This window comes from Protopterus annectens, chromosome 9.part0 (assembly GCF_019279795.1).
Source record: "Protopterus annectens isolate FY-2018-M chromosome 9.part0, PAN1.0, whole genome shotgun sequence".
NCBI lineage: Eukaryota > Metazoa > Chordata > Ceratodontiformes > Protopteridae > Protopterus > Protopterus annectens.
The window spans coordinates 101,601,677-101,628,238 of record NC_056743.1 but is presented as its reverse complement, the minus strand read 5'-3'; the positions used below and the strand labels follow the sequence as shown (position 1 = coordinate 101,628,238).

At 38.5% G+C, this 26,562-nt stretch overlaps 1 protein-coding gene across 1 annotated transcript in view; it reads left to right on the top strand.

Moving 5' to 3' along the window:
- Window positions 1-26,562, top strand: part of LOC122810500 (high choriolytic enzyme 1-like) — a 311,099-nt gene that overhangs the window by 5,255 nt on the left and 279,282 nt on the right. Inside the window, exon 3 of the mRNA XM_044082081.1 lies at window positions 14,797-14,865. Coding sequence (XP_043938016.1) covers window positions 14,797-14,865 — 69 coding nt within the window. The remainder of the gene's footprint in view (window positions 1-14,796; window positions 14,866-26,562) is intronic.

Sequence of the window (26,562 nt, the reverse complement as noted above, 5' to 3'; positions counted from 1 at the left end):
ATATCCCTGCTCCAAGCAGCTGACACACGCACTCTTTCAGATTTGATTTTTACACACACACACACACACACACACACACACACACACACACACACTTGGGAAAGGCTGGCACAGATTTACTAGCTATGCCCCCTTCTGCCCAGACTATAAGGTAGTTACACTGCCACCAGACACTCCAAAGCCTGTTACTCTAAGGCTATTACAAGGGTACCAATTATACTGACTGAAATTAATATTAATACAAATGATAGTGTTTGGCCAATGTAGTAAGGCTTTTAGGAGTGGCCACAGTATCACCAAAGAGATGTAGGTCCACTCAAAGTTTAAAATATTCTCTAAAGGACCAGCCACAATGAAAAGTTTAAATATATTTAATAATAAATAATAAAATAACATGAAAATACTAAATATCTATTTACAATAAACACCAGAGTTTCAATCACAGGAAATATTAAAATAACACAGATAAACAGATTCACACAGATACATAAAAACTGTAATTAAGTAATCTCACTATATTTTTCTGACTTATCTAAAGAATTACTATTCCATCATTCACTTACTAGAGCAAGGCAATATATATTAGGTGAGGGGTCCTTCCTTGTCAGGTTCCTAAAACAGATTACAATGAAACTTTAGTCTCATCTAGTATTAAACATCATTTTTGTCATCTTTGACATCACATACATCTGGCCATCTGACGTCTGGTTCCCGTGCTAACCCCATTGTTAGAAACTGCCAGGATTTCGCACGTTTGTCAATAATATACACACGCATAAAGTTTTGCTCAGATTTGTAGCAGTTCTGGAAGTCGTAAAACAATTTCAAACTTCTACCCTTCCAGAGTAGCAATTAGTTCACTGCAAAGACAATACAGAAAGCATCCTAGTACAGACTTTTTGTCTCTGGCTGCATTGAAAACTTAAGATACAGTTTTTATGGCCTAAGCCAGGTAATTTAATTTCAGAACATGTTTCAAAGTTAGCTGCAGCTAGACTGTGATGAATCTCCTCTCTCGCAGCATCATCTGTTCCAATATATTAATTTCAACAATTACAATGCATACATTTAATCAGTTACTACATGCATGTATATTTCTTTTCTGTCCAGAAGGACCAACTGTTGATACATTTTCAACACAAGCAAACCTGATAAATACATTTTCAGCACAAGCATCTGTACAAATCAGTTTGATATACAAATGACATATAATTCTTTACAAAATTCCAGCTAACTGTTCTGGCATATGTTACACATCCACTGCCTTACTTCTCCTGGTATAGCTGGCAACACCTCAGATCATCACAAGGATTATAGCATTGTCTCCACCTTTAGGTGTGTCACAGAAATAAGAATGAATTGTCACTCTTTTCTAATTTATAGACACACAGTTACATGAAGGCATTTCTGTGGGATGTCATGGAATTTCTATTTAATACATTGTCAGTTAAACCATCTTAGATTGTGCAGGTGACTTCATTGTCTGGGTCACTAAGGATTTTGTGGCTTCATCATCTGGGTCACTAATGATTCTGTGGTTCTTGCAAATGAGTGTGAATCCATTATTAAAGGTTTCTAATTTGTTCTGGAAGTTAATAATGCTACTTATAAGCAATGCCACTCATTAAATGCGTTGCTTCTGCTGGATGGTCGCCATAGGCCTGGGGGTGGAACAGTATCCTTTTTATACCATCAAATAGTGCAATTCAGTGTCAAAATATCACTTCTTATTCCCTGATGTTGAGCTGGTTGAACATATGGATTTATCTAACTTTTTTGTTGATGACACACTGTGCAGCAGTGGAGGATGGGAGGAAGAATCCGGAAAATGATTTAGAATGGTTGACATAAGAGTGACATTTGAGTTTTAGTGCAAACGAATGCAAAGTGCTACACCTGGATCACTACGTCTTTGGTGTGAGGTATCAGTTAGGGAACTAGAACTTAGGATAATAGGATCATAGGAAGTTACTAAGCTATTGGTCGTGAGGCCCTTACAAGCCTAGCTAAGAATTTAGCCCATGTTCCAACAAGCCAGCACCTGATGCCCCTGTCCAGCAGGGACACAAGTAGAATCCCAGGGGTGTAGGTTCTGTTCCCCATCCAGCTATCCAGGTTGCACTTAAAAAGAGTTAATGAGGTACTCTGCTTGACATGGGAAGGGAGTCTATTCCACAGAAAGGGGAGTCTCTGGGACACAAATCTGTTCTGCCAACAAGTCCTATTGATGTCACAGACCAGGTTGAGGTCATGCATGTGGGTTACTCAAGTGGAGCTAGGCTTGTGGATATGCAGCAGTCCCACCAAGGCGGGGTCTGAGATTGCTTTCTATGCCAGACAGAGGTTACCTCAGAGGACTCTGTATGAGACTGAGTAGATACACAGGTATAGGGTAGATGTTTGAGGCCCTGGATTCTCCTGGTGAAGACCCTCTGTGGTCTCTCCAGCTGCCACATGTACTTTGTGAGGTAAATACCAAAAGAGACATTGTACTCAATAATGGGTCTTATAAGGGAAGAATACAGGGATGTTATGACTTCCTTGTCCTTTGATGAAATGCCCTCACTAATGAGGTGGGCCATGTAGAAACCTTTCTGTACAACAGAGGCACTATGGTGGTCAAAAGTCAGTTTGCTATCAACCTGGGTGCCCAAGTCCCTCATGACTGATTGCATGCTTAGGACCTTGTTATTAATGTGATAATTTGTGGGGATGTCACTGTACTTATTGAAACAGATCAGGAAAATATATAGGAGTACTAATCACAACAGGACCAGATCAGTGGAAGCAGAGTGACAGGGCACTGACAGCAGCAAACAGAATCATGGGTTGTATTGGCAGGTCAATATATTCCAGCAGGAAAAAGGAACTATTTTAATCTGCAGGTCTTCAGTCAGAGTGTACCATGAGAAGGGATTTCAGGATGCTAAATAATTCCAGAAGAAAACCAAAAATATCTCTGGTGGTAGTTATTGCCAGAGGTTATGGGAACTAGAGCTCTATAAACTTTAGAAAAGAAGAGACAGGGCATTCTAGTGATGCACATGTTCATGTCAGGGAATGTGAAGGGGTCAGCCTGAATAGGAAGGAGAGTGGAAAGGCTGATGATTTACTGACTGCTCCCTGGATCTTGGAAAGTAGTTTTTCACTGAGAGGATTGCAAACTCCAGAAATAATGTGCCAGAGTAGATGGTAGAGAGGAAGTCAGCAGAGGTTTGCAAGGTGACATAGGACAGGTGGATAAAGAAATCAAACTTAAAACAAGAGGAATTACAGCATATAAAAACAATAAACAAACCACAAGGTGAAACGGAGACAATAGCAGCTCAGATGTACTTTATTTAACACTACACAATTATAACACATTTTCATACACCACAGCAGACTTCTTCAGACAGTAACAAATACACAATTAATTCTATTCTAATATACTTTATCAGATAATTAGCACACCAATCAGGTTCCTCTCCTAATTAAACCATTAACAAACATGATCGTAAAAAAGGCACATGCTACATAACCCACTTCCGTGTTTAAAATTCTTGCACTCAATAAAATGAAAATCAATGCTAATACATATAAATACAATCTCATAAATACCTAAAAGTTTATTACAATAAAATTCCCCAATAAATATACCTACTTTAAAATCAGTTCATCCTAAAAATCCTTGCTATTAAAAAACGTCAGTACATGTATGCAAGGGTGTACAGCAGTAAAACAGTAAATGTAATGATCTTGGTGTCATCTACTAGACAAAGTGAAACCTTGTTCTAAAAAGAATTTCTCTTCTAGAGGGAATACCACACATTCATATAAATAGGGACTAAATCATAAAAGTTGAAAAAAGCCAATAAGAGGCAAAAATTAATGTACCATTATATCCTAAGTTAGAGCTTTGCAGCTCTTAATTTTAATAAGGTTAGGATGGAAATATACCCATTAAGTCCAGGCTGTTTTCCTGCATCCAGGAATACCTGCCGGTACAATTCTCTATATTCCAGGCAGGTCTCCCAGGGTCCTCCCCTGATGTCAAACGGGATACTTTTTAAGACAAAAAAATTAAAACTAGCCTGACTACATAAAATTGTATGCTTATAAAGGACATTAGTCTCGTTTTTATTTTTAATGTCATATATATGCTCATATATTCGTCTCTTTAATTTGTGCTCCGTTTTGCCTATGTAAAATGAAGAACACTGGCTATAAGTCACCAAATACACCAATCTTTCACTATTACAGTTATAATACTCATAGCTATACAATGTTCTACCCTGGCTTGTCAATACAATACTTTCCTTGTTAGCCACATATTGACATTGTTAGCACCCCCCCACATTTGTATGCACCTTTACGTCTGTTACTGGGAATCTTACTGTCAGCTTTATTAGCTTCCAACAAGTTCTTCAAGTTTTTACCCTTTTAATAAACAAATTTGAGGAGGCCTTTGTCAGAAAATGTTAAGACTGTAAATCCCATGAATCTTTCCCATTCACTTTTCACAATATTATTGAGCCCTAAACAATTTACATTGAATTCAGTAATAAAGGCTCTGCTGGTGTTAAAACGTGGCAGCACGTAGAAAGGAAAAATTTGGCCCTGTTCTGGGGGATGATAGAATTAGTGTGATGCAGCATAATAGAGTGAACTCAGAAATTTATAACACCAGCAGAGCCTTTATTACTGAATTCAATGTAAATTTTGTAGGGCTCAATAATATTGTGAAAAGTGAATGGGAAAGATTCATGGGATTTACGGACTTAACATTTTCTGACAAAGGCCCCCTAAAATTTGTTTATAAAAAGGGTAAAAACTTGAAGAACTTGTTGAAAAGCTAATAAAGCTGACAGTAAGATTCCCAGTAACAGACGTAAAGGTACATTGCCTTACTCTCCTTTACTAACACTATCCTTCAGAATAAAAACAATGACTATCTCTCCTCTGCTACTTTCCTAGACCTATCTAAAGCTTTTGACATGGTCCCACACAAACAACTTATCTCTGTCCTCAATAACCTATCCTTCTCACAATCAGTCACCAACTGGTTTCAGAGTTACCTGTCTGACCGCCAACAATCCGTTGTATGGCAGAATGACATATCTCCCCAACTACCTGTCCCCATAGGGGTTCCCCAAGGATCCATCCTTGGACCCCTACTCTTCTCTGTTTTCACCAATAATCTAGCCTCTGCCACCAAACATGGCACACTCATACAATACGCAGATAACTCAGCCATCATCTGCTCAGCCCAGTCCCTACACAAACTGCAAAATGTCACACAGGAAGCCTTTTCCTCTGTTGAAACATGGTTATCCGATGCCCAATTAATACTCAACCCAAACAAAACTCAACTACTCATCTTCCAACCCACCAGACATACTCAAAACAACTCTCACTTTAACATCACAGCAAAAGACAACACCACTATATACCCAAATTAACACACCAAATTGCTAGTAGTGGAAATAGACAATAAACTAAAATTTGACATTCACATATCCATGACCATAAAAAAAGTCCACAAAAAACTAGGAGCATTATACAGAAATAAGCAACTTCTCACCAAAGCAGCAAAGATTTCAATAGCAAATTCCCACCTTATCTCCACCCTACTTTATGCCTCTCCAATATATACCAACCTAAGGCAATGCTATCTAAACAAGCTAGAGACCTGCTACAACAAAATTGCAAAATTCGCCACAGGGGCATCCTACCATAGTCACTACTGTCTCTCACTTGCTGAACTGGGCTGGCTTGAACTCCCTCACCTCCTTCAATGGTATCAACTCTCACTCGCCCACAAACTAGTAAACCATCCACTAAATGTCCCATCCCTCCAGAATCTACTCCAACCCTATCGCACCACCAGACCACTAAGATCCAGCAACAAAAATCACTTGCAGATCACTAAAGCCAGTAACTCTGCTGGTGAAGCACTATTCTCTTGCACCATAGCCAAATTATGGAACTCCCTCCCACCCAGAATTACCTCCATACCATCATGCACCCACTTCAAAACTTTACTAAAAGCGCACCTAAAAACATGCTGGCTATGCCCTTGCAACTCCCACTATAATATCACCCACCCCATCCAACCACTACCTTTCTTTCCACTCCACTAACTACCTTTATTATAGCAAGCTCAGATGCTCATAAGGCTAGTACTTATTATACAGCAGGAACTTCTTATTGTAACATTTGTTAATGTCTGTTATGTACTTCACAGATAAAGATTCTAGTTGTCTACTGATGTACTATGTTCTTCATCTGTAAATATGTTGTAAGTAATTGATATGTAAATTGTTAATCGCTATGCAATCCAATGTAACTACTGTCTGTTTATTTTAACTGTGGAGATTTTCTCCCCGGGCCTCTGCTGAAAATGGACCTACGTCCAGTCGGATACTCCCGGTCAACAAATATAAATAAATAAATATAAATACATACAAATGTGTGTGTGGGGGGGGGGGGGTGCTAACAATGTCAATATGTGGCCAACAAGGAAAGTATTGTATTGACAAGCCGGGGTAGAACATTGCATAGCTATATGTATTATAATTTTAATAATGAAAGAGTGGTTTATTTGGTGACTTGTAGCCAGTGTTCTTCATTTTAAGCAGGCAAAATGGAGCGCAAATTAAAGAGACGAATATATGAGCATATATATGACATTAAAAATAAAAATGAGACTAATGCCCTTTATAAGCGTACAATTTTATATAGTCAGGCTAGTTTTCATTTTTTTGTCTTAGAAAGTATCCCGTTTGACATCAGGGGAGGACCCTGGGAGACCTGTCTGGAATATAGAGAATTTGTACTGGCAGGTATTCTTGGATACAGGAAAACAGCCTGGACTTAAAGGGTATATTTCCCTCCTACCCTTATTAAAATTAAGAGCTGCAAAGCTCTAATTTAGGGCATAATGGTACATTAATTTTTGCGTCTTATTGGCTTTTTTCAACTTTTATGATTTAGTCCCTATTTATATGAATGTGTAGTATTCCCTCTAGAAGAGAAATTCTTTTTTAGAACAAGGTTTAACTTTATCCAGTAGATGGCGCCAGGATCATTGCATTTACTGTTTTACTGTTGTACACCCTTGCATACATGTATAGGGTTGCCACCTTTTCAAATGGCCAAAGTGGGACATTTTCGGGGCAAACATCAGATTTTACAGGCCGACACATACCCACGGTCAGTACAAAGGATAGAACTTAACTTTTTTGCCTAAATAATAGCTTATTTTTGTAGCATTTTAGTATTTATTTAACATTTGTTGACTGGGAAAGTCCGACTAAGTTCCACAAAGCCTGTTTTCAGCAGAGGCCCGGGGAGAAATGCTCCAGATGCATGTCTTTGGAATGTGGGAGGAAACTGGAGTACCCGGAGGAAACCCACGCGAACACAGGGAGAACATGCAAACTCCACACAGAAGGCACCCCAGCCAAGAATCGAACCGGAGAACCTATTGCTGTGACAATGTTAACCGCTGCACCACTGCGCCACCAATAGTTGCTTATTCTGTTTCTTATAACATTTAGGTATTTTAGCTACAGAATAATTGTTTTATGCAACTATTACATAAAATTTAGGACATAATTATGTCCTACATTCTCAGGACATTTGCCATTTTTAATATTTTTGTCAGGACACAACTTTCCAAAGAGGGACTGTCCCTTGCAAAGTGCGACAGGTGGTAACCCTATACATGTATTGACGTTTTTTAATAACAAGGATTTTTAGGATGAACTGATTTTAAAGTAGTTATATTTATTGGGGAATTTTATTGTAATAAACGTTTAGGTATTTATGAGATTGTATTTATATGTATTAGCATTGATTTTCATTTTATTGAGTGCAAGAATTTTAAACACGGAAGTGGGTTATGCAGAATGTGCCTTTTTTACAATCATGTTTGTTAATGGTTTAATTAGGAGAGGAACCTGATTGGTGTGCTAATTATCTGATAAAGTATACTAGAGTAGAATTAATTATGTATTTGTTACGGTCTGAAGAAGTCTGCTGTGGTGGACGAAAATGTGTTATAATTGTGTAGCGTTAAATAAAGCACATCTGAGCTGCTGGAGTCTCCGTTTCACCTTGTGGTTCATTTACAGGTAGATAAAGGATAATGGGGCTGTGGGATGGTAAGAAAGGAGGACATTAAATACACTTGAAAGGGCAGACTAGAAAGGCCTTATTGTCTTTTTCTCCCATAAATCAAGTACAATCCTGATATGGTTCTGTCTGCTTCAGTTTATTAGCTTCTGTCAGGCTGCAGTATGGATAACGGAGCTGATGGCTGTTGAGCATATTATCTCTGTGCCTGTGTCTCAGCTACCTCGCCCCCTATTTATGTAATCTCCTGTCAATGTGTGACACAGGCAGTATAACTCACAGTTCTACCTCATGCACTGGCATGGCTGAAGAATAGAGTGCTGATGGCATCCACATTCTGGTACTAGCTACAGTACCCCAAATGCCAGTGATTGAGCCCCCCTCATGTAAACATGTTTGTATTAGATCCATGAAGACCTCAACCATAAAGCATGAATTTAGCTGTAATGAGTGATCAACCAACTGTGCAGTCCAACGTGCATGATCATGCCAAATGCCTTTTTTAAATATGAGCATGACATAGCCACTCACTTTCTTGAAGATAAGATGGGCAACATTAGTCAGAAACTACTTTGTGTAGCTCACAACAGGCTTATACTTTGCTGCATCAGGTCTGTGGACAGGCTTACACTTTGCTGTATCAGGTCTGTGGACAGGCTTACACTTTGCTGCATCAGGTCTGTAGTTTTACCCTTCAGCTTTGATTTGCTCATGTGGAATTTTCCAAGCATGACTACCATTACTTGCAGACATTTTCTTGTACTAAGTAGACTACTAACATCTTGCCTAAATGACCTGGGCCTGTTTATCTCTGTGAGCTCTCTTTGTGGACTGGTATATTTCCATCTGTTTTAAATGGAACTCTGACTGGGCATGTCGGTGACTCTCTTCTGGGTCTAAGAATTCAGGGTAGTCACTGCCCTTCCTCTAATCTGTCATTCATAAGCCAGGATATCGACAAAGATATGTGTAAAAAACTTAGATGAATTCTGGGATCCCAGAGCATCTAAAACAGATCTAATTCCAGTTTTTATGTTTGTCAGAGCATTAGATTGCACTCACTTGATGGCTAATGATATTTCAGTGACATCATCTCAAAGGAATTACTTTTAGAAATCTTCCTTGGTCTTTGTTGTGCTGCATTTGCCAAGGTTGACCATTTGATCATCTTCCCGCACTTGAAGACCTACTGCATAGTCTCTGGAACAGTCCTTGAATGTTTTACCTGCTATTTTTCAGGTTGCATCCAAAATGTGCACTTCGGGGTTGACTATTTTTTGTCTGTCCTGTCAGTTGTGAGTTCTCACAGGACATAATATCTGGCCTTATATTATTTGTCAGATAGATGTATCCCCGTGCTTATTTAGCACAAAGGACAGATCTGCAGTGCCAGTGGTTTGAGGATGACATGCAACTGCACCTCTCCTTTCTCCACCTGTGTTTTGTGTGTGCGTGTGTGCGTGTGCGTGTGTGTGTGTGTGTGTGTGTGTGTGTGTATGTGCGTGTGTGTGTGTGTGTGTGTGCATGTGCGTGTGTGTGTGTGTGTGTGTGTGTGTGTGTGTGGCTTTTCTCACATCCCATTAAGGGCCACTTAGATGGCATCCTAACTTGGGTGCATGCAACTGGTTACACTCAACCCATCTAAGAGTGATGCCATGGCTTTCCATGCCACAATAAAGCTGCATTCAGTTCTTGTCTTTGCACCTTATTATTTATAGCTCATAAGCTGAAGTCTGTGTAATAGATATATTATTTCTATTAAATCTAGACATTTGGTTGATTTTTTGGCATCAGAAGTCAGCTATCATTTAATCCTTTGCTACAACCCAAGGTACATAACCCATATAAAGCATTTCATTCCATCTAATGACTTGGTGCTGTTTGTGCAGGTCTCAGATATCTCTTATTTATCTACTAAAATCCCTTTTATTTGAGTCTTTCAAACATTGCAGGCCATGCATATTCTTTCAGCTAGACACCATACTGGAGTTTCCAGATGCAGTTATGTTATGTTTTCTGCAGTGGCTTCCTGTCAAACACAGACTCATCTTTAATGCTCCAAAGAGTTTTTAAAGGTCTACATGCCCAGGAATCTCCTTTTTGGAGAAGCTTAAGGGTTTTGGTGGTTAATGGCGTAATTGAAGCCACACTCTACTTCCCTAGGGCTTATTATGATCCTGAGATTCATGCTTCAGAACTTTAGCATAGGATATTTTCTTACGGAGCCTTAAACTTGAGTGTTTTGCTGCCATAGGAGTTTCTTGAGTGTACCTCTGAGTTTAAGTTTGGAATTCATCTCTCCCCCAAGACTTTCTCATGCTTTTTTAAATTTTGAGTTATTTTACAATTCTTTTAGTTTTATCTAGGTGCTTTGTTGTATTTGTTGAGCTGATTTAACTACTTTGTGTTAGGCATCATATATATATATATATATATATATATATATATATATATATATATATATATATATATATATATATATATATATACACACACACACACACAAGTCACCCACAAGTGCAAGGAATTACATTTTAAAATTCAAATTAAGCCCAGAAGACAACATATTTATTTCACTATAGCAGCAGCAAGAAAAAAAAAAGTTTCACTCACAGGCTTTGTCAGTTTTAATAAAAATTTTACAGAGTTATAGTCCATTATATAATATCAGATGAACACATAATTACGTCCCTAAACATTTAAAGTCAGACATTTCCACTACTAACAATATATATGAAAAGCTTGAAGTACAATCCACTCAAAAATAAAAAATTTCCTTTTCCATGTATAGTAAAATCCAACTGCTAAGCCACCAGCTGACACAAATAACAGGACCCACAACTATCATTAATAGTTGTCCTTCAGGTTTAAATATAGCCCTGGTAGTGATTATCTGTAGTCTTTCTGTGGTATCCATATTATTTTGCAAACCTATTTTGACCCCCACCATCAGAAGTAATGTTATCTTTCACTAGAAATGTATTTTTATTTCATGTGGATGAATCCAGAGTTAGTTTACATATCGGAATGCTCTCATAATGACATTTGAGATCGCCAAGGCATGAGCTAATTCTTTCCTTAGGCATTCCAAAAGTTCTACCCACGAGAAAGTCTCCATATGGGTAATCCAATAAATATATTATCCATTATTCCATGCAGGCAATAGAATCTGTATTTCAAAACTGTTCAAACTATTTAAGGTAGTAAAGTGTGTGCTTCTCAAAATTTCCTAACATTGAACATATCCACTGCACGATGTACTGTCTGTCTAATGTCAACAAGCACATACTTTTTCTGAGGTGGTTAAAGTTCTGTGATGGATGTTTCCCACTTCTGTAGCTAAACTTACATTTAGCTGGCAGATGTGCACTTAAGAAATGGTCACTCATGAAAATGGGCCAGTGCTGACCAGTACTTTGTTGCATTTTGAGTTAATTACTGCCACAAGTAGTATTCAATCTAAGAACCTATAAATCAGTATCCTTCTATAATCGGTATTGTAATAACACATTCATTGATATAGTGCCAACCTTATTCTAGATCTTATTAATATTTTGTATATTATATCTCCTGTGCATGAATCTACATGATAACTCTCCTGAAGCTCTTAGGAACTTTCTTTCACACTGGAAATTTGTGTGAGTCTCAGAAAATGGGATGTCAGGATACATCTAGTCACTGAGGCAGGATGACAACTGTAATAGGGTAATAATGATTTTTTTGGGGGAAAGGTTTTCTATATAAGCTAGTATTAGCTGAGCCACCAAGACTTTTAGTAACCATTGTATCTAGAAAATCAATGGTAAAATGGTTTGCCTTTAATGATAATAGACTTGATGTGCCTTTTGTTTTAAAGTATCACACACACTTCAGCAGGTCTTGATGGTCACCTTTCCATATCATCAAACAGTCATCCACATAATTTCTCCACATTTTGATTTAGTTCAGGTGGATATTTTTAGTCCTATTATAATTACATTTTACATCCAAAAATGTTCTTCACATGTCCATTGTGTTCAGGTTCGAATTGTTAGTCTGAGTATAAATGTCTTCTGCCTCCAAAAATGCACTCCACATATCTGCCTCCCAACTCTAATCAGTTCTGCTTTAGTTAAGGGTACCTTTTGGAAATCGTGTTTCCCTCATCTTCATCCCCTACACATCTGCTTCCTCACTTTCCCTGTACTTTCTCAACTGATTTTACATCTGTCTTTTACCTTTTCATCTCATTAGCATTTGTTCAGTCTATGTGGCATTACACTGCATTACCACCTAGTACTAACTTGGTCTTTCAAACTCATAATCAGAATTACTCCAATTATTAGAACCTTTCTTATTCTCTTTTAAGGTTTGTGTACAACTATACATTGCAACTTACAGAAAAGATTCCTTTAGTGCACTATGATTTATTTTACTGGGACTCTCATTCATCACATAGATGCTGCTGACCTCAATGATTTCATATACCAAAATGCCATGTTATGTCCTTAAATCGTTTGACTTTATGAGGTATACTGCCACGTACTTTGTACTTAAATTTTCTTGTAACAGTTTCATACAGGCTCAGTAACTGGTTTGTGGCTTTTTACTATGAACTTTTATCTGACCATAACTATAATGTTTAAGATGCGATAAGCTTTCCTGTCTCAGCTCTGCACTACTATGCAACTCTGATGTTATGTGATCTCTATTTTGAGGAGGTAGAGATGAGCAGTTTCTATGTGGGAAATACTGAGAGAACATTAAGGAAGCAAATATACAAGCATGTATATAGTATAAAAAATAAAAATGTGAACAACTCCCGTTATAAACATACTTTGCTCAATGCTTCCCATGACAAATTTAAATTCGGTATTTTGGAATAAGTTGATCTTAACCCTAGGGGCGGTTACGGGGAAAATAGGCTGGAATGTAGAGGTTTATTGCATTTACTGCGGCAATTCAAATTGAATACCTTTACCCCCCGGCATTAAATGACTACATTTCTATCCAACCAATTTTAAAACTTCGTACAGCTAAACTGTAAAAATTGTAAACAAAATTGGAAAGTTGTAATTGTTTTTTTTTAAGTATGCATTATTTATGTATATTATTAATTTTAAATTTTTGACTGCGGTGGTTGTGCTGCGCCTCACAGTTAGACGTTGTCCGTTCGATCCTCAGAGCATCTTCTGTGTGGCGACATGCGTGAACGGGCATTCCTTCATGGAAAGTTGTGCATTAGGCCCAGCAAGCCAGCACATAAAACTCTACTGCCAATCATTAGCAGACCAGAATTCCGCTGTGGTGACCCCTAACCGGGAAAAGCTGAAAGACACAAAGAAACATTAATTTTTAATTTTTAATTTACGTTTGAGAGGGAGAAAAGTCTGTAATAAATTTGAGGATGTTACTTTAAGAGAATGTCTAGTTGGTCAAAAGATATTTTTATAGAATTAATTGGATTGATTAATTTAACTGAATTAGTAACAGACATTATATAAGAGATGGATGCATTTGATTAACTTATTCTTAAGACGTCCTAACAGCAGGATGAAAACCCTTAATGTTTTAATGTATTAAATACTGAATTTGGATTTTTGAACACGTTATTTTGCAATTATTTCCACCTATCAGCTCCTAACACCATACTATTACCTTATTTGGATGTACAAGGTGTGTCATATGTTTGGATAAGTACATACTGAAGGGGGTGTTATACTGAATGAGTAGCCTGAGGAGTTGAGAATACAGTTCAATGATCAAATCCCTGCATCTACACACTATACCCTCCTCAATGGATGATTCATTTTTCCTTGTACTTATTTTTAAATGTTCCTATTAATAACCTGTTTATTCCCTAGAAACTCTGGTTACACAATGTTGATTACTGAATGCTGACTATGCGAAGCATAGGCAAAATTCTGTTACATTTCCTAGTTAAAGTACAGTATTAGAACATTCTGAAAATGAAGTTTATTTAACTACCTGAGATTCTGTCAATAAACGGTCTGGGTATACAGAAGAGAGTAACATCATGACAAGAAAAAGTGAAAAAAAAAAAATCCTGTACGAAACAGTTGCACTACTAATGGAATGTTTTTGGTTTATTTCTATTAGCACTGAACATATGAGAACAACTCAGTTATACAATGTTAGTGAATCTTATTTTCTGTTTAAGAAAATTTTGGGACACAAATGAGAATTCTGTTTCCTGTTTATAGATAACAGTCATGTCTGAAATAGATGATCATATAACTTTAATATGGTGGATTGACTGATAGTCTTGACAGAGCAATATCGTCAGTGACAAAGAAAAAAATTCTGGATGCATTTTTTTTTTAATTATTACCAGGCATCTGTTATAGATCAGACCATTTTCAATTAACCAACCAAACAAAAAATAAGAGTCTTTGTCTCTCTCTCTCTAAATATATACATATGTATGTATACATACATATTATAGTATTTGAATAATGCTACTTTTACAAAGGAAAATTGCGGGTCACATTTAATCAAAAGGAGTGACTGTTACAGAGAAAATAACCTATAAAAGTTTAATCTCTTCATAGGGTGGATGGTAATTCCATCATTAAACTGACTGACTTTGTTTGTGCCACTATAGTGTCACTTCATTTTATGTATGATTATATATTTTTGTTAATTAAACATAAACTTATTTATTTATTTTAATTTTAGCTGGAAGCCAACCAAATCCCAGTGAGAATCAAAAGGACATATTCGCAAGCATCTTGAATGTAAACAAAGGTATAGTAAATATGCTTCTCCCTTACAAACCTATCATCTCCGGTCAATTTAGTCATTGCTGATATACCAATGTATGACTTGAAATGTCACAGCAGATTGTTAAATTCAAACAAGAGGGCATTTTTCATAGTCTGATGCAAAGGTTAGCATTGTTGCTTGCCATTGCTTGTCCCTCTGGAGTTCCTAATGTGTGCGCCATGTATTCACATAAATTTTTTGCAAACTGTTTCATTTCCATAAAGGTATTTGAGTGGGTAAATTGGATATGATAGAAGTGTGTGTGTGTGTGTGTGTGTGTGTGTGTGTGTGTGTGTGTGTGTGTGTGTGTGTGTGTGTGTGTGTGTGTGTGTGCATGTATGTGTAAGTGTGTGCGAGTTAGCATGCGGACATTTACACCTGCATGCATACATGCATATGTGGTGCGTGTGCACGCATATGTGTGTGTGTCTCTCTCTCTCTCTATCTGTCTCACTCTTTTTATGTGTGTGTGTGTGTGTGTGTGTGTGTGTGTGTGTATGAGTGCAAGTGCAACATGCAGGGGTGTGCATCTGCTTGCACACACATATGCACGCACGTGTGTGTGTGTGTGTGTGTGTGTGTGTGTGTGTGTGTGTTTCTATCTCTCTCTTTCTATGTATGTGCCCATGTGTATGCGAGTGTGCTTGTAACAGACTAACTGGTGTCCCATCCAGGTTTGTCTGATGCTATTTCTATCTTCAGAACATTGTATGCTGGGTCATGCTTTGGCTCCCTATAATCCTGGTTTGGATATAGCAGAATTGAAATGGATGCCTTGGCAGACAATCACATTTATGGATAGATGAAAGGAATTCTGTTGGTACTACATATGTGCCTGTTATCTGGTGTCACTGAATGGTTACTTAGTAGCGGCTGTTTCAGACCTTTTACAGAACAAATGAGGGTGCTTTAGTACTGATATGATACTCAACATGCAGAAGTCAGAGAATGACAGTACAGTGCAACTGCCTGAACTGTGTTATTGCTCACAAGCTGCAGTATGCTCCAGAGAAGTAACAGAGCAGGAACACACCTGGAATAATCTTTTAACTATAGTGGAGGCAAGGTGTATTAAAGTGCTGCTGTTATGATTTAATTAAAATGCAGAACCCAAGGAACCTTTGGAAAATACAAAAACTCTATTAGTTTATTATGTTTATTCCTACACAGAAACTTTTGCACATGCAATCTCCTATATAAAAACACACTTACTTAACACGTAACCTAATGCTCAGATTAAAAGGTTTATTAGACACTCGGCAAATAAAGCCTTTAGTAACTTTATTGCATCCTTACATTTTACAGGTATAACCTAAAACAATTGCCCTTCTGTGAACTGATCCTCACACAAGGCCAGGAATTTACTAATTTTCAGCCTTTCTCTCTATCTGATATTCCTATATCCCTAGATCAGAACCTGATCCCACACTTCCTGTTAGCATCAGTATTTGGTAGTAACTAGTCATTGTCATGTGATAATGGGAGCATGTGGTCTTTGATTACTTCTTCCTCTTCCCTACTTATTCTGCGGATTTATTACACAATAAATGTGGGACTATAATGTAAGTTACATCTGTGTGATCACGGCTCTATCCCCTCTAAGCACATTTGGTCTTCATCTTATTTGTATGCTTAGTAAATGCCACGTCTTCACTACCATTTCTGGAAACCCTTAGAAACTGACGATATGGCAGCTTACTGACCACGTGTAGCAGATGCTCACTCTTAAGCTACACAGCAAGGTCATAACCCTTTGGATTTTGTTTTGTTTGCATTTTACTGAACAGGCGAATGAAATGAAGGCCAGAAATGCTGTAAAAGGACTATAATGTTAATAGATAGATAAATACATAGATAAGTACATAGATAGATCGATTTCTTTACAGCAGAAACACTACAACTGTTTTTCTGGTGTCTGACACCTCAGAATACACTGAAACATTTATCTTGCTGCTTTATCTGTTCAGTCAGACTGAGGGCAGGACTAAAATCATGAATCTTAAATGCACATTGACTATATGATAGGAATTACATTTACAAACTCTTTAACTCTGAAGCATATTACTTTCAGGCTAGTCTATAAGACAGCAGATGGAAAGTGAAACTGGCCATTACAAGTCCATGTACACCAACACCAAGTGAAGAAATCTAAACTGTGTTTCAACAAAATCCTAACATATCATTACTTCAAAATTCAACAAACATTGATAAATAAAAGACAAACAAGTAACAGACATCAGTCAGCTATGACTGCTTTCTTCAAAACTTCTCTGTCAGACTTTAACAGCAAGTAGTGTGAATGCCCCTAATTCTCTATGCTGGATGGAAAAAGGTGAGTTTCTCATTAGTCAGTAGGGATTGTTCCTCTTTGATCAGTTTTCCATCACACAGATTACTGCTTTTTCCCATGTTGCTTAATGGCACATTTTGTCTATATCAGTGGATTATTCATTTGCATTTATTTTTCACATCACTGTTTACATTATGTTGTGGATTATTGAACTATTTCTTTTAATCACTTTCCTACGAACTTAACATAAAAGTATTTGTTTGGACTTTGTTTACCAAAAACATTTATCTTGTTTTTGGATATATATATATATATATATATATATATATATATATATATATATATATATATATATGGGTCTACTTTGTTTTGTTGAATGTCATTTCACTGAATTTCATTTCACTCAGGCCACATGGCTGAAAATTCAAATTACTGAAAACTCATTTCACTGAATCTCATTTCACTGAACTGCAATTAGTATATATGGCACTGTGTAGGGTACTGTAAGGCAAGTAAAAGGTATATGCCCCTCTCCCCACTGTAGTGCAATCCTGGAGTTAGTATATACAGTTGGGGGTGCACAGACCCCCAAACTGAGGGGTGTGGTGGGCATAGCCCCCCACCTTGTTTGTTTTATATTTTATTTTATCAAAAACTTCAAAACAATACATTTTAAACAATAGACATGCATAGTTACAACACCAATGACTAACTCTCTCCAGAAGACAATATGTATTCAAAATAAGTGGGGGGCTACACCCACCCCCCAAATTACACCCCCCCAACTATATATAATAACTCTAGGATCGCACTATAGTAGTGAAAAGGGCATATATCTTTTACTTGCCTTATAGTAGTCTACACAGTGCCATTTATACTAACTGCACTTCATTGAAATGGGATTCAGTGAAATGAGTTTTCAGCGATGTGGACGGGGTGAAATGAAATTCAGTGAAATGAGATTCAACAAAGCAAAGTAGACCCATAAATATATATATATATATATATATATATATATATATATATATATATATATATATATATATATATATATATATATATATATATATATATATAGGTTCCCTATTAGAAGACCGAACTGAAAAGTCTGAAATGGCAAAATATCGAAGCGGCTTTTGAGAGAATTCTTTCCCTGGAAAAGAATTCACTTGGCCACTTCATTACTTTGCTGAACACAAACAGAATAAAGACAACTGTTGAGCTGAAATCACCTTTATCAAACAACAAAGCTTTCAGGCATAAAAAATCCTTTCTCAATGATTAACATCATGTTGTTTGATAAAGGCAGACCTCTCAACCAACTGGGGACAAATTTCAACAGAATCAGGGACAAGTCAAGAAAAAAACCAGGGACAATCAGGGACACTTTTAAAATATTAGTGCTATTAACTTGAAACATTGACAGAATCACAGCATATGAATTAATACACATTTTCTGAAGTAAAATAAGTTTATAACTTAATTATTGTCATTATTCATTAAGTGTAATTTACCTCCTTTCCTCCAAAAGTCACTGGTTTTAGGAGGGATTAAGAGGGACAGAGTTAAAATTTGAGTCAAAATCAGGGACGTCCCTGAAAATCAGGGACAGTTGAGAGGTATGGATAAAGGTGATTTCAGCTCAACAGTTGTCTTTATTCACTTCATTACTTTGCCATTTTTGGCACCGTAGTGTGGTCTCTGAGTTGGTATATTTAAGTGGGGGGGGTGTGGGGTGTGCAGCCCCCCACATTGAGGGGGGGGTGAAGCCCTCCCAGTTAATGTAATGTGTAAAGTGTTTTTTTTTTGTCAGAACAGCAATTTTTTTTCCCTAGGAAATAAATTGCTGTTTTGACAGTTCGAAATTGTAAGCTTTCGCTTACATAGGGTTGATTAATCACTGTTCACTTTTTTAGGCGTTTGGTGATCTAATATAGACCCTATATATATATATATATATATATATATATATATATATATATATATATATATATCTGGTGGCACTTTCAAATTTCGATAATCTGGTTCCACTTTCGAATTTCAGTGTCTTGAGACGAAAATAACGAAAGTTAAAATCCCAAAACACGTAACTTTTCCCAGGGCAACTAAACACAAAGTACACACCAAACCATTGGAAATTCACCTAGGTGGGGGGGTGGGGCTATGCCCCCACCCCCAACTATATATACCATCTCCAGGATAGCACTACAGTGGGGGAAAAGGCACATCTTCCCACAATGGGCAAGTGTTTACTTGACCTGGGAAAATGTATTTGCTTCGGGATTTTAACTTTCATTATTTCCGTTTTGAGATACTGAAATTCAGTATGTCAGTATTTTGAGATTTGAAAGTGAACTAATGCTAGAATGATAAAAACGGTGTACTTAAGCGACATCGTGCCCCAAATGGTTTCCAAAGCATAGTCCTTGTCACATTGCTGATTTATGTGCATAGGTCTCTGTTCTACATATTTATACATCCCTTAAGTGCAGATCTTTGAGCCTTGCTAAGCAGAATCTACATACAGATTCTACATCAGGCATATTTGGGAAAAGTAATACAATATTTAGCCTAGCTGTCAAACCATCTTAATGAGAAATCCCATTCTTCAAAACTGAGAATTTACTAGTTATTTTGCTGAGGAAGCAAATACAGTAACAGTTGCATCACTATTATAGATACTATCCTTACAGCTATATATTTGTAAAATTCCTGAAGTTTATTTTAAGGGAATACAAACTTTAGTAAACATACAACAGTGCTACACATAGTTCTGCCTTCTATTGTGTTCATTTAAACTAATTCTCTGCAAAATGTAGCATACCTTTAGTTGCATTTTAAACATACCTCACTGGAACTCTTAATTAAACATTATGAAACATTACAAAAATGTACATATAACAATGAGTACTGAGTAACTTCTGAACAAAGAATCAGGACAAATTCTGTCTTAAAAAAATCTGTGAGTCTAGTTAGACATCATCTCTAATAAAGGCTTAAAATGGTTAATGATAGCTAATTAAAATTGAAAAAAGATATAGCGTTCTATATCTTAGTTTTTTTCTTATATGTACTGAGAAATGAGAAGAAAATGGTGGGGAAATGTTCATAGGTTCATAGGTTCATAGTTCATAGGTTGGTACTAGGCTATCGGCCCTAAGCCTATGCAAGCCTAGCCACAACAATTCCCTGGAAATTTTTTCCCACAATATTTACGTCTCTGGGCCCCTGTCTAGCAGGGCGAATGACATGATCCCCGGGGTGAATTTCCTATCTCCCATCCAATCATCAAGGTTCCTTTTCAAGAGGGCCAATGAGGTGCTCTGCTTGACATGTATGGGCAGTCTATTCCAGAGTATGGGGAGTCTCTGGGTCAGGAACCTATCTCTCCAGCATGTTTTGTACATTGTGATGATAATGTTTAGATCCCTGGAGTGTGTGGCTCTGAGGGATTGGGAGATTGGGATTTCTTTAAGTGGAGCATGTCTAACAGCTCAGGGTTTGACATGGCCTTGTATGTTAAGCAGAGATTGCCTCTGAGTAGACGATATGCCACAGAGTATAGCTGGAGTTTTTTAAGTCAGTCAGCATATGGCATCTGCTTTAGGCCTGTGATTCTTTTAGTGAGGTATTTCTGTGGCCTTTCCAGCTGTTGCAGATGTCTTGTGAGGTACATACCAAATGGGGCATTATACTCTATAATGGGTCTAATGAGGGATGAGTACAGTGGGACAATGACCTCCTTTTTTTCTGGACGAAAAGCCCTTAGTGATGAGGTGTGCCACGTAGAAGGATTTCCTGACTTTTCTGGCGATGTGGTTATCGAAAGTTAGACCACTGTCCACTTGTGTCCCTAGGTCTCTCATCACACTTTCGATGTTTAGTGTCCTGCCACCTATGTGGTAATTCATGGGTACATGCTTTTTTCCAAAGGGGATGACTATACATTTCTTGGCATTAAGCTTGAGCCCAAGGCTCTGGCACCAGGTATCCATTTCTGTAAGGCCCTTTTATAGAATATCCACATCATTTGGGGATTCAATAATGGCTCCCAGTTTGCAGTCATCTGCAAACTTTGTTATCCAGAGTCCCTTAATGTTGGCCTGTACTTCAGAGAAGTAGATGCCAAACAAGACTGGTCCCAGGACTGAACCCTGAGGTACTCCACTTGTCACTTGTCTGGAGCTGGATTTGGAATTGGCTACTTTTACACTCTGGGTTCTGTCAGTAAGCCAGTTGGCAACCCATCGAGTAACGTAGGGATTTCAGATCATTTATAGCTGATTAGATCATTTGTTTAAAAGTAAAATAATACAATGCACAAAACTTTGTAAAAATAAAGAAGTAATACAAGTTTTATTTTTTTTTTATGAATTTAGCAGCATGATTAAGATGAGAGTAACTGGCGGTGCAGTGGTTAACATTGCTGCCTCACAGCGAGAGGTTCCTGGTTCGATTCTTGGCTGGGTGGTTTCTGTGTGGAGTCTGCATGTCCTCCCTGCATTCGCGTGTTTTTTCTCCTGGTACTCCGGTTTCCTCCCACATTCCAAAGACATGAGCATTTCTCCCTGGGCCTCCACTGAAAACAGGCTCTGTCCTAGTCAGACTTTCCTGGTCAACAAATAAATAAAAAGTAATTTCTTTTTAAATATCTTATGCAGAGGGGAGCAATGTATATACGTGTGTTTGAGAGCCATGCGGAGCGAATGCCACATGGTTGTTTGGGACCATTTCTAGCTCTTTTGTAGTTCACTGTTTAAAATCCGCCTCTGGGCATTTTTTTCTGGCTATACTGCTCAGACAAGCTCCATGTGGGTTTACAGAGTGGTCCTAGCAGCAGGGAACTCAGAAAAGCGACTACCTTCTGGATTTAAGTATCTTTGCTTTTTTTCACTTGAAATAGCTTCTGTAGCTTACCTTGAACTAGCCTGAACTGTTTTTTAACTGATTGCTGCATTATTTTTAAATCTGCACTTAAAGTTACATTTTAGTCGAATTTGATCGAAAGTTTGCTTGTTTGTTTGTTTAATTTAACTGTGGAGGCTGCCCACTAAAGTGTGCTAGCCTGTGTAACTAATTTATCACTGTTTCTGCATTTTCTGTGTGTTTCTACCAAAACCAAAAACAAAAATAATCCTTGTTTTCCCGCCTTCCTCGACTAGTTTAGACCAGTTTACAGGCATTGCTCTATTCTGGGCTGTGGTGTAGTTCCTGTGTTGTCCATTACCTTACTTGGATAGAAGGAAGTTTCTTTGCTCACCAGTGGGAGTGGGGAGCCTTGAGCAGCCTACCTGTCCTTGGGGGAAGTAACCTCAGCACAAGAAGCTGTAGTAATTGGTTGTTTGGGACCATTTCTAGCTCTTTTGTAGTTCACTGTTTAAAATCCGCCTCTGGGCGTGTTTTTCTGGCTATACTGCTCAGACAAGCTCCACGTGGGTTTACAGAGTGGTCCTAGCAGCAGGGAACTCAGAAAAGCGACTACCTTCTGGATTTAAGTATCTTTGCTTTTTTTCACTTGAAATAGCTTCTGTAGCTTACCTTGAACTAGCCTGAACTGTTTTTTAACTGATTGCTGCATTATTTTGAAATCTGCACTTAAAGTTACATTTTAGTCAAATTTGATCGAAAGTTTGCTTGTTTGTTTGTTTAATTTAACTGTGGAGGCTGCCCACTAAAGTGTGCTAGCCTGTGTAACTAATTTATCACTGTTTCTGCATTTTCTGTGTGTTTCTACCAAAAAACCAAAAAAACAAAAAAATAATCCTTGTTTTCCCGCCTTCCTCGACTAGTTTAGACCAGTTTACAGGCATTGCTGTATTCTGGGCTGTGGTGTAGTTCCTGTGTTGTCCATTACCTTACTTGGATAGAAGGAAGTTTCTTTGCTCACCAGTGGGAGTGGGGAGCCTTGAGCAGCCTACCTGTCCTTGGGGGAAGTGACCTCAGCACAAGAAGCTGTAGTAATTGGTTGTTTGGGACCATTTCTAGCTCTTTCGTAGTTCACTGTGTAAAATCCGCCTCTGGGCATTTTTTTCTGGCTATACTGCTCAGACAAGCTCCACGTGGGTTTACAGAGTGGTCCTAGCAGCAGGGAACTCAGAAAAGCGACTACCTTCTGGATTTAAGTATCTTTGCTTTTTTTTCACTTGAAATGTCTTCTGTAGCTTACCTTGAACTAGCCTGAACTGTTTTTTAACTGATTGCTGCATTATTTTAAAATCTGCACTTAAAGTTACATTTTAGTCGAATTTGATCGAAAGTTTGCTTGTTTGTTTGTTTAATTTAACTGTGGAGGCTGCCCACTAAAGTGTGCTAGCCTGTGTAACTAATTTATCACTGTTTCTGCATTTTCTGTGTGTTTCTACCAAAAAAACAAAAAAATAATCCTTGTTTTCCCGCCTTCCTCGACTAGTTTAGACCAGTTTACAGGCATTGCTCTATTCTGGGCTGTGGTGTAGTTCCTGTGTTGTCCATTACCTTACTTGGATAGAAGGAAGTTTCTTTGCTCACCAGTGGGAGTGGGGAGCCTTGAGCAGCCTACCTGTCCTTGGGGGAAGTGACCTCAGCACAAGAAGCTGTAGTAATTGGTTGTTTGGGACCATTTCTAGCTCTTTTGTAGTTCACTGTTTAAAATCTGCGTTTGCACGGCTTTGCACGGTTGTGCGCATAGTGCAGCGCCAGTTAAACAAGGTTAAACTTTTTCTGGCTCTTCAAATTTTCCCTTAAGGAAGCTCTACTCTTAGTATAACCTGACTACTCACTGTATTATAAGCCTAGCACTTGTTCTCAATACTTCTCTACTAAGTAAGCACTCTCGTACTAAGTAAAGCACTACATCTACTTACCACCCCTGTGAATATCCACTTCCCTTAAAAGTATACCACTCCCTTATACTGTTCTAGCATGTCGAGTGGTAGATTACTGGCGTCGTCACCAGTTCAGCTGGTCAATCTGGGTATCTTGAGACAATGCTACAATTGTCTCATGTACACAGACAACCCTCTCCTCCTCCCACCAAACACAAATACATGTGAGAGATGCAACTATATAGCCAAACTGGAGGCTGAACTCTCTCAACTCAGTGCTGGCATGACCAGACAGGAGGAGATGGTAACCACACACACAACAATCCCAGTCCCACATAGACCTACCACAACTGCAAACCAAACACATAAAAACACAAAGACATACTAGGAGGCTCTAATAAAAAACTTACCAAAACAACAGAGACTCCCAAAGCAGACATCCAAAAATCCACCACCTCAAAACAAAACACATGCAACACATACTTCACTAAATCAGTGTGTCGACCAATTGCAGCCCTTAAGGCCAAACACCTTGCCTGATACACTAGTAATAGGTGACTCTATAGTCAGACACACTGATGTCCCACTGACCAGGCTGAACAAGGAGAAGGTGACTGTGAGCTGTCTATCGGGAGCTAGGATCCGCCACATAACACACGCACTCAGGTCACTCCAAAGCAAGTACAAATATGACTCCGTCATTGTCCATGCTGGTGTGAATGACCTGAGACGTACCTTCCTGGACTACATGAAAAGAGACATAGAGGAGTTCTCCTATTATGTAGCCCAGGCTGGTATGACCCTGACCCTGAGCAGCATCTTGCCCTCACCAAGAATGATACCACAATACAAAGACAAGATGATCAGCTTTAACAGTTGGCTCAAGTACTGGTGTCATTCTAAGGGGATCCAATGTCTGTCTGCCTGGGATGATATGTTGGACAAGCCACGCTGCTTCGCAAGGGATGGTTTACACCTGTCACCACTGGGCTTCCGGATATTGGCTAAGGCTCTTGCCACCCCCATAGTGCCTTTTTTAGGCAAGGCTCAAAAGACAAACCCACCTCCTTAGAAAACAAAAATGGAAAAAAACTAAGGGTAATGCTGCTCAACGCCAGAAGTCTAAATCTCAAGATGCAGGCACTTGATGCACTCCTCAGCATGGAGAACATCGACGTCTGTGCAGTAACTGAAACCTGGTTCAAGGCTCCTGAGAGCACCCCAGCGCTACCAGGCTATAACTCGTATCATGCTTTTCGGCCCCAAAACCCGGGCTGAACCACAAAGGGAGGGGGAGTGTCCATATTCATAAAGGACACCCACATCTCCAGGTTAGTAGCAACACATGAAGCATCAGAGACCATACAGGTGCAACTAACCATAGGCAAAACTGCTATACAACTGGTAGCATGTTACAGACCACCCTCCCAATCTCAAGAACCCCACTCAGCCTTCCTGAAGACATTGGAGGATATGAATGTATCACAAAATACAATCATACTGGGAGACTTCAACTACCCAAACATAGATTGGGTACATTATTCTAGCCCTAATACCCTAGCCCAAAGGTTCCTGGAATTCATAAATTCAAATGCACTGGAACAACTAATCACCACTCCCACTAGGGGAGATAATATACTAGACCTGATCATCACAAACATGGGACAAAATGCTCCACACCGGAAGTATACCCCTCACTAGTGAGATCTGACCACAAACTAATCACCCTGGATATACATATCCCACCTCCACCCCCAGCACAAAAGACCACAGTGAAAAACTTCTCAAAAGCAGACTTCACTCTTCTTAAGACTGAGATGGTATCCTTTAAGCCCACTGTGCCAGTGGATACCACATCCCACAATGCCGAATCCTTCACAAATGCTTTCTATGGACATCTCCAAGAATGCATGGATCATGCAATCCCAAACAAATCCAAGTCCCTCTCCACCAAATGTAAGCGTCCTGTCTGGTGGACCTCAGCCATAAACAAATTGTATAACAAAAGAAGGAAGCTACTGCACATCAGAGCGAAATCCCATGAAGGGAAAACATCTCTGATCAACATTAGCAGAAAACTACGTTCTCTCATAAAAACATCCAAGGCAAACTTTGAGAGAAAATTCGCTAAGGACACTAAAGATAACCACAAAGCCTTCTTCAGCTATGTTAGAAACCTGGGCGGAAACCCTCAGATATGCTCAGAGTTGGTTCACAACAACAAAAAATACACTGAACCCACAGATATTGCTAACATTCTGGCTGACAGGTTCAGTGCAAATTTCTCCCCTCCTTCACCCCCAAAAGAAGAAATACTTATCCCAGCTGAATGTAATCTCCCTGTCATCTCAGATGTCCAAGTGAGAACCGCCCTAAACAAAGCAAAAAACACAGCATCAATGGGACCTGACGGTATCCCGGGGTGCGTGTTACGTGAACTCCAAGAGGAGCTAAACCCACACATAAAAATGCTATTTAACCTTAGCCTTACTTCGGGATATGTACCTGAACACTGGTGTACAGCAACAGTGGTCCCACTCCACAAGGGGGTGCCTCTACAGACCCTGGAAACTACCGCCCCATAAG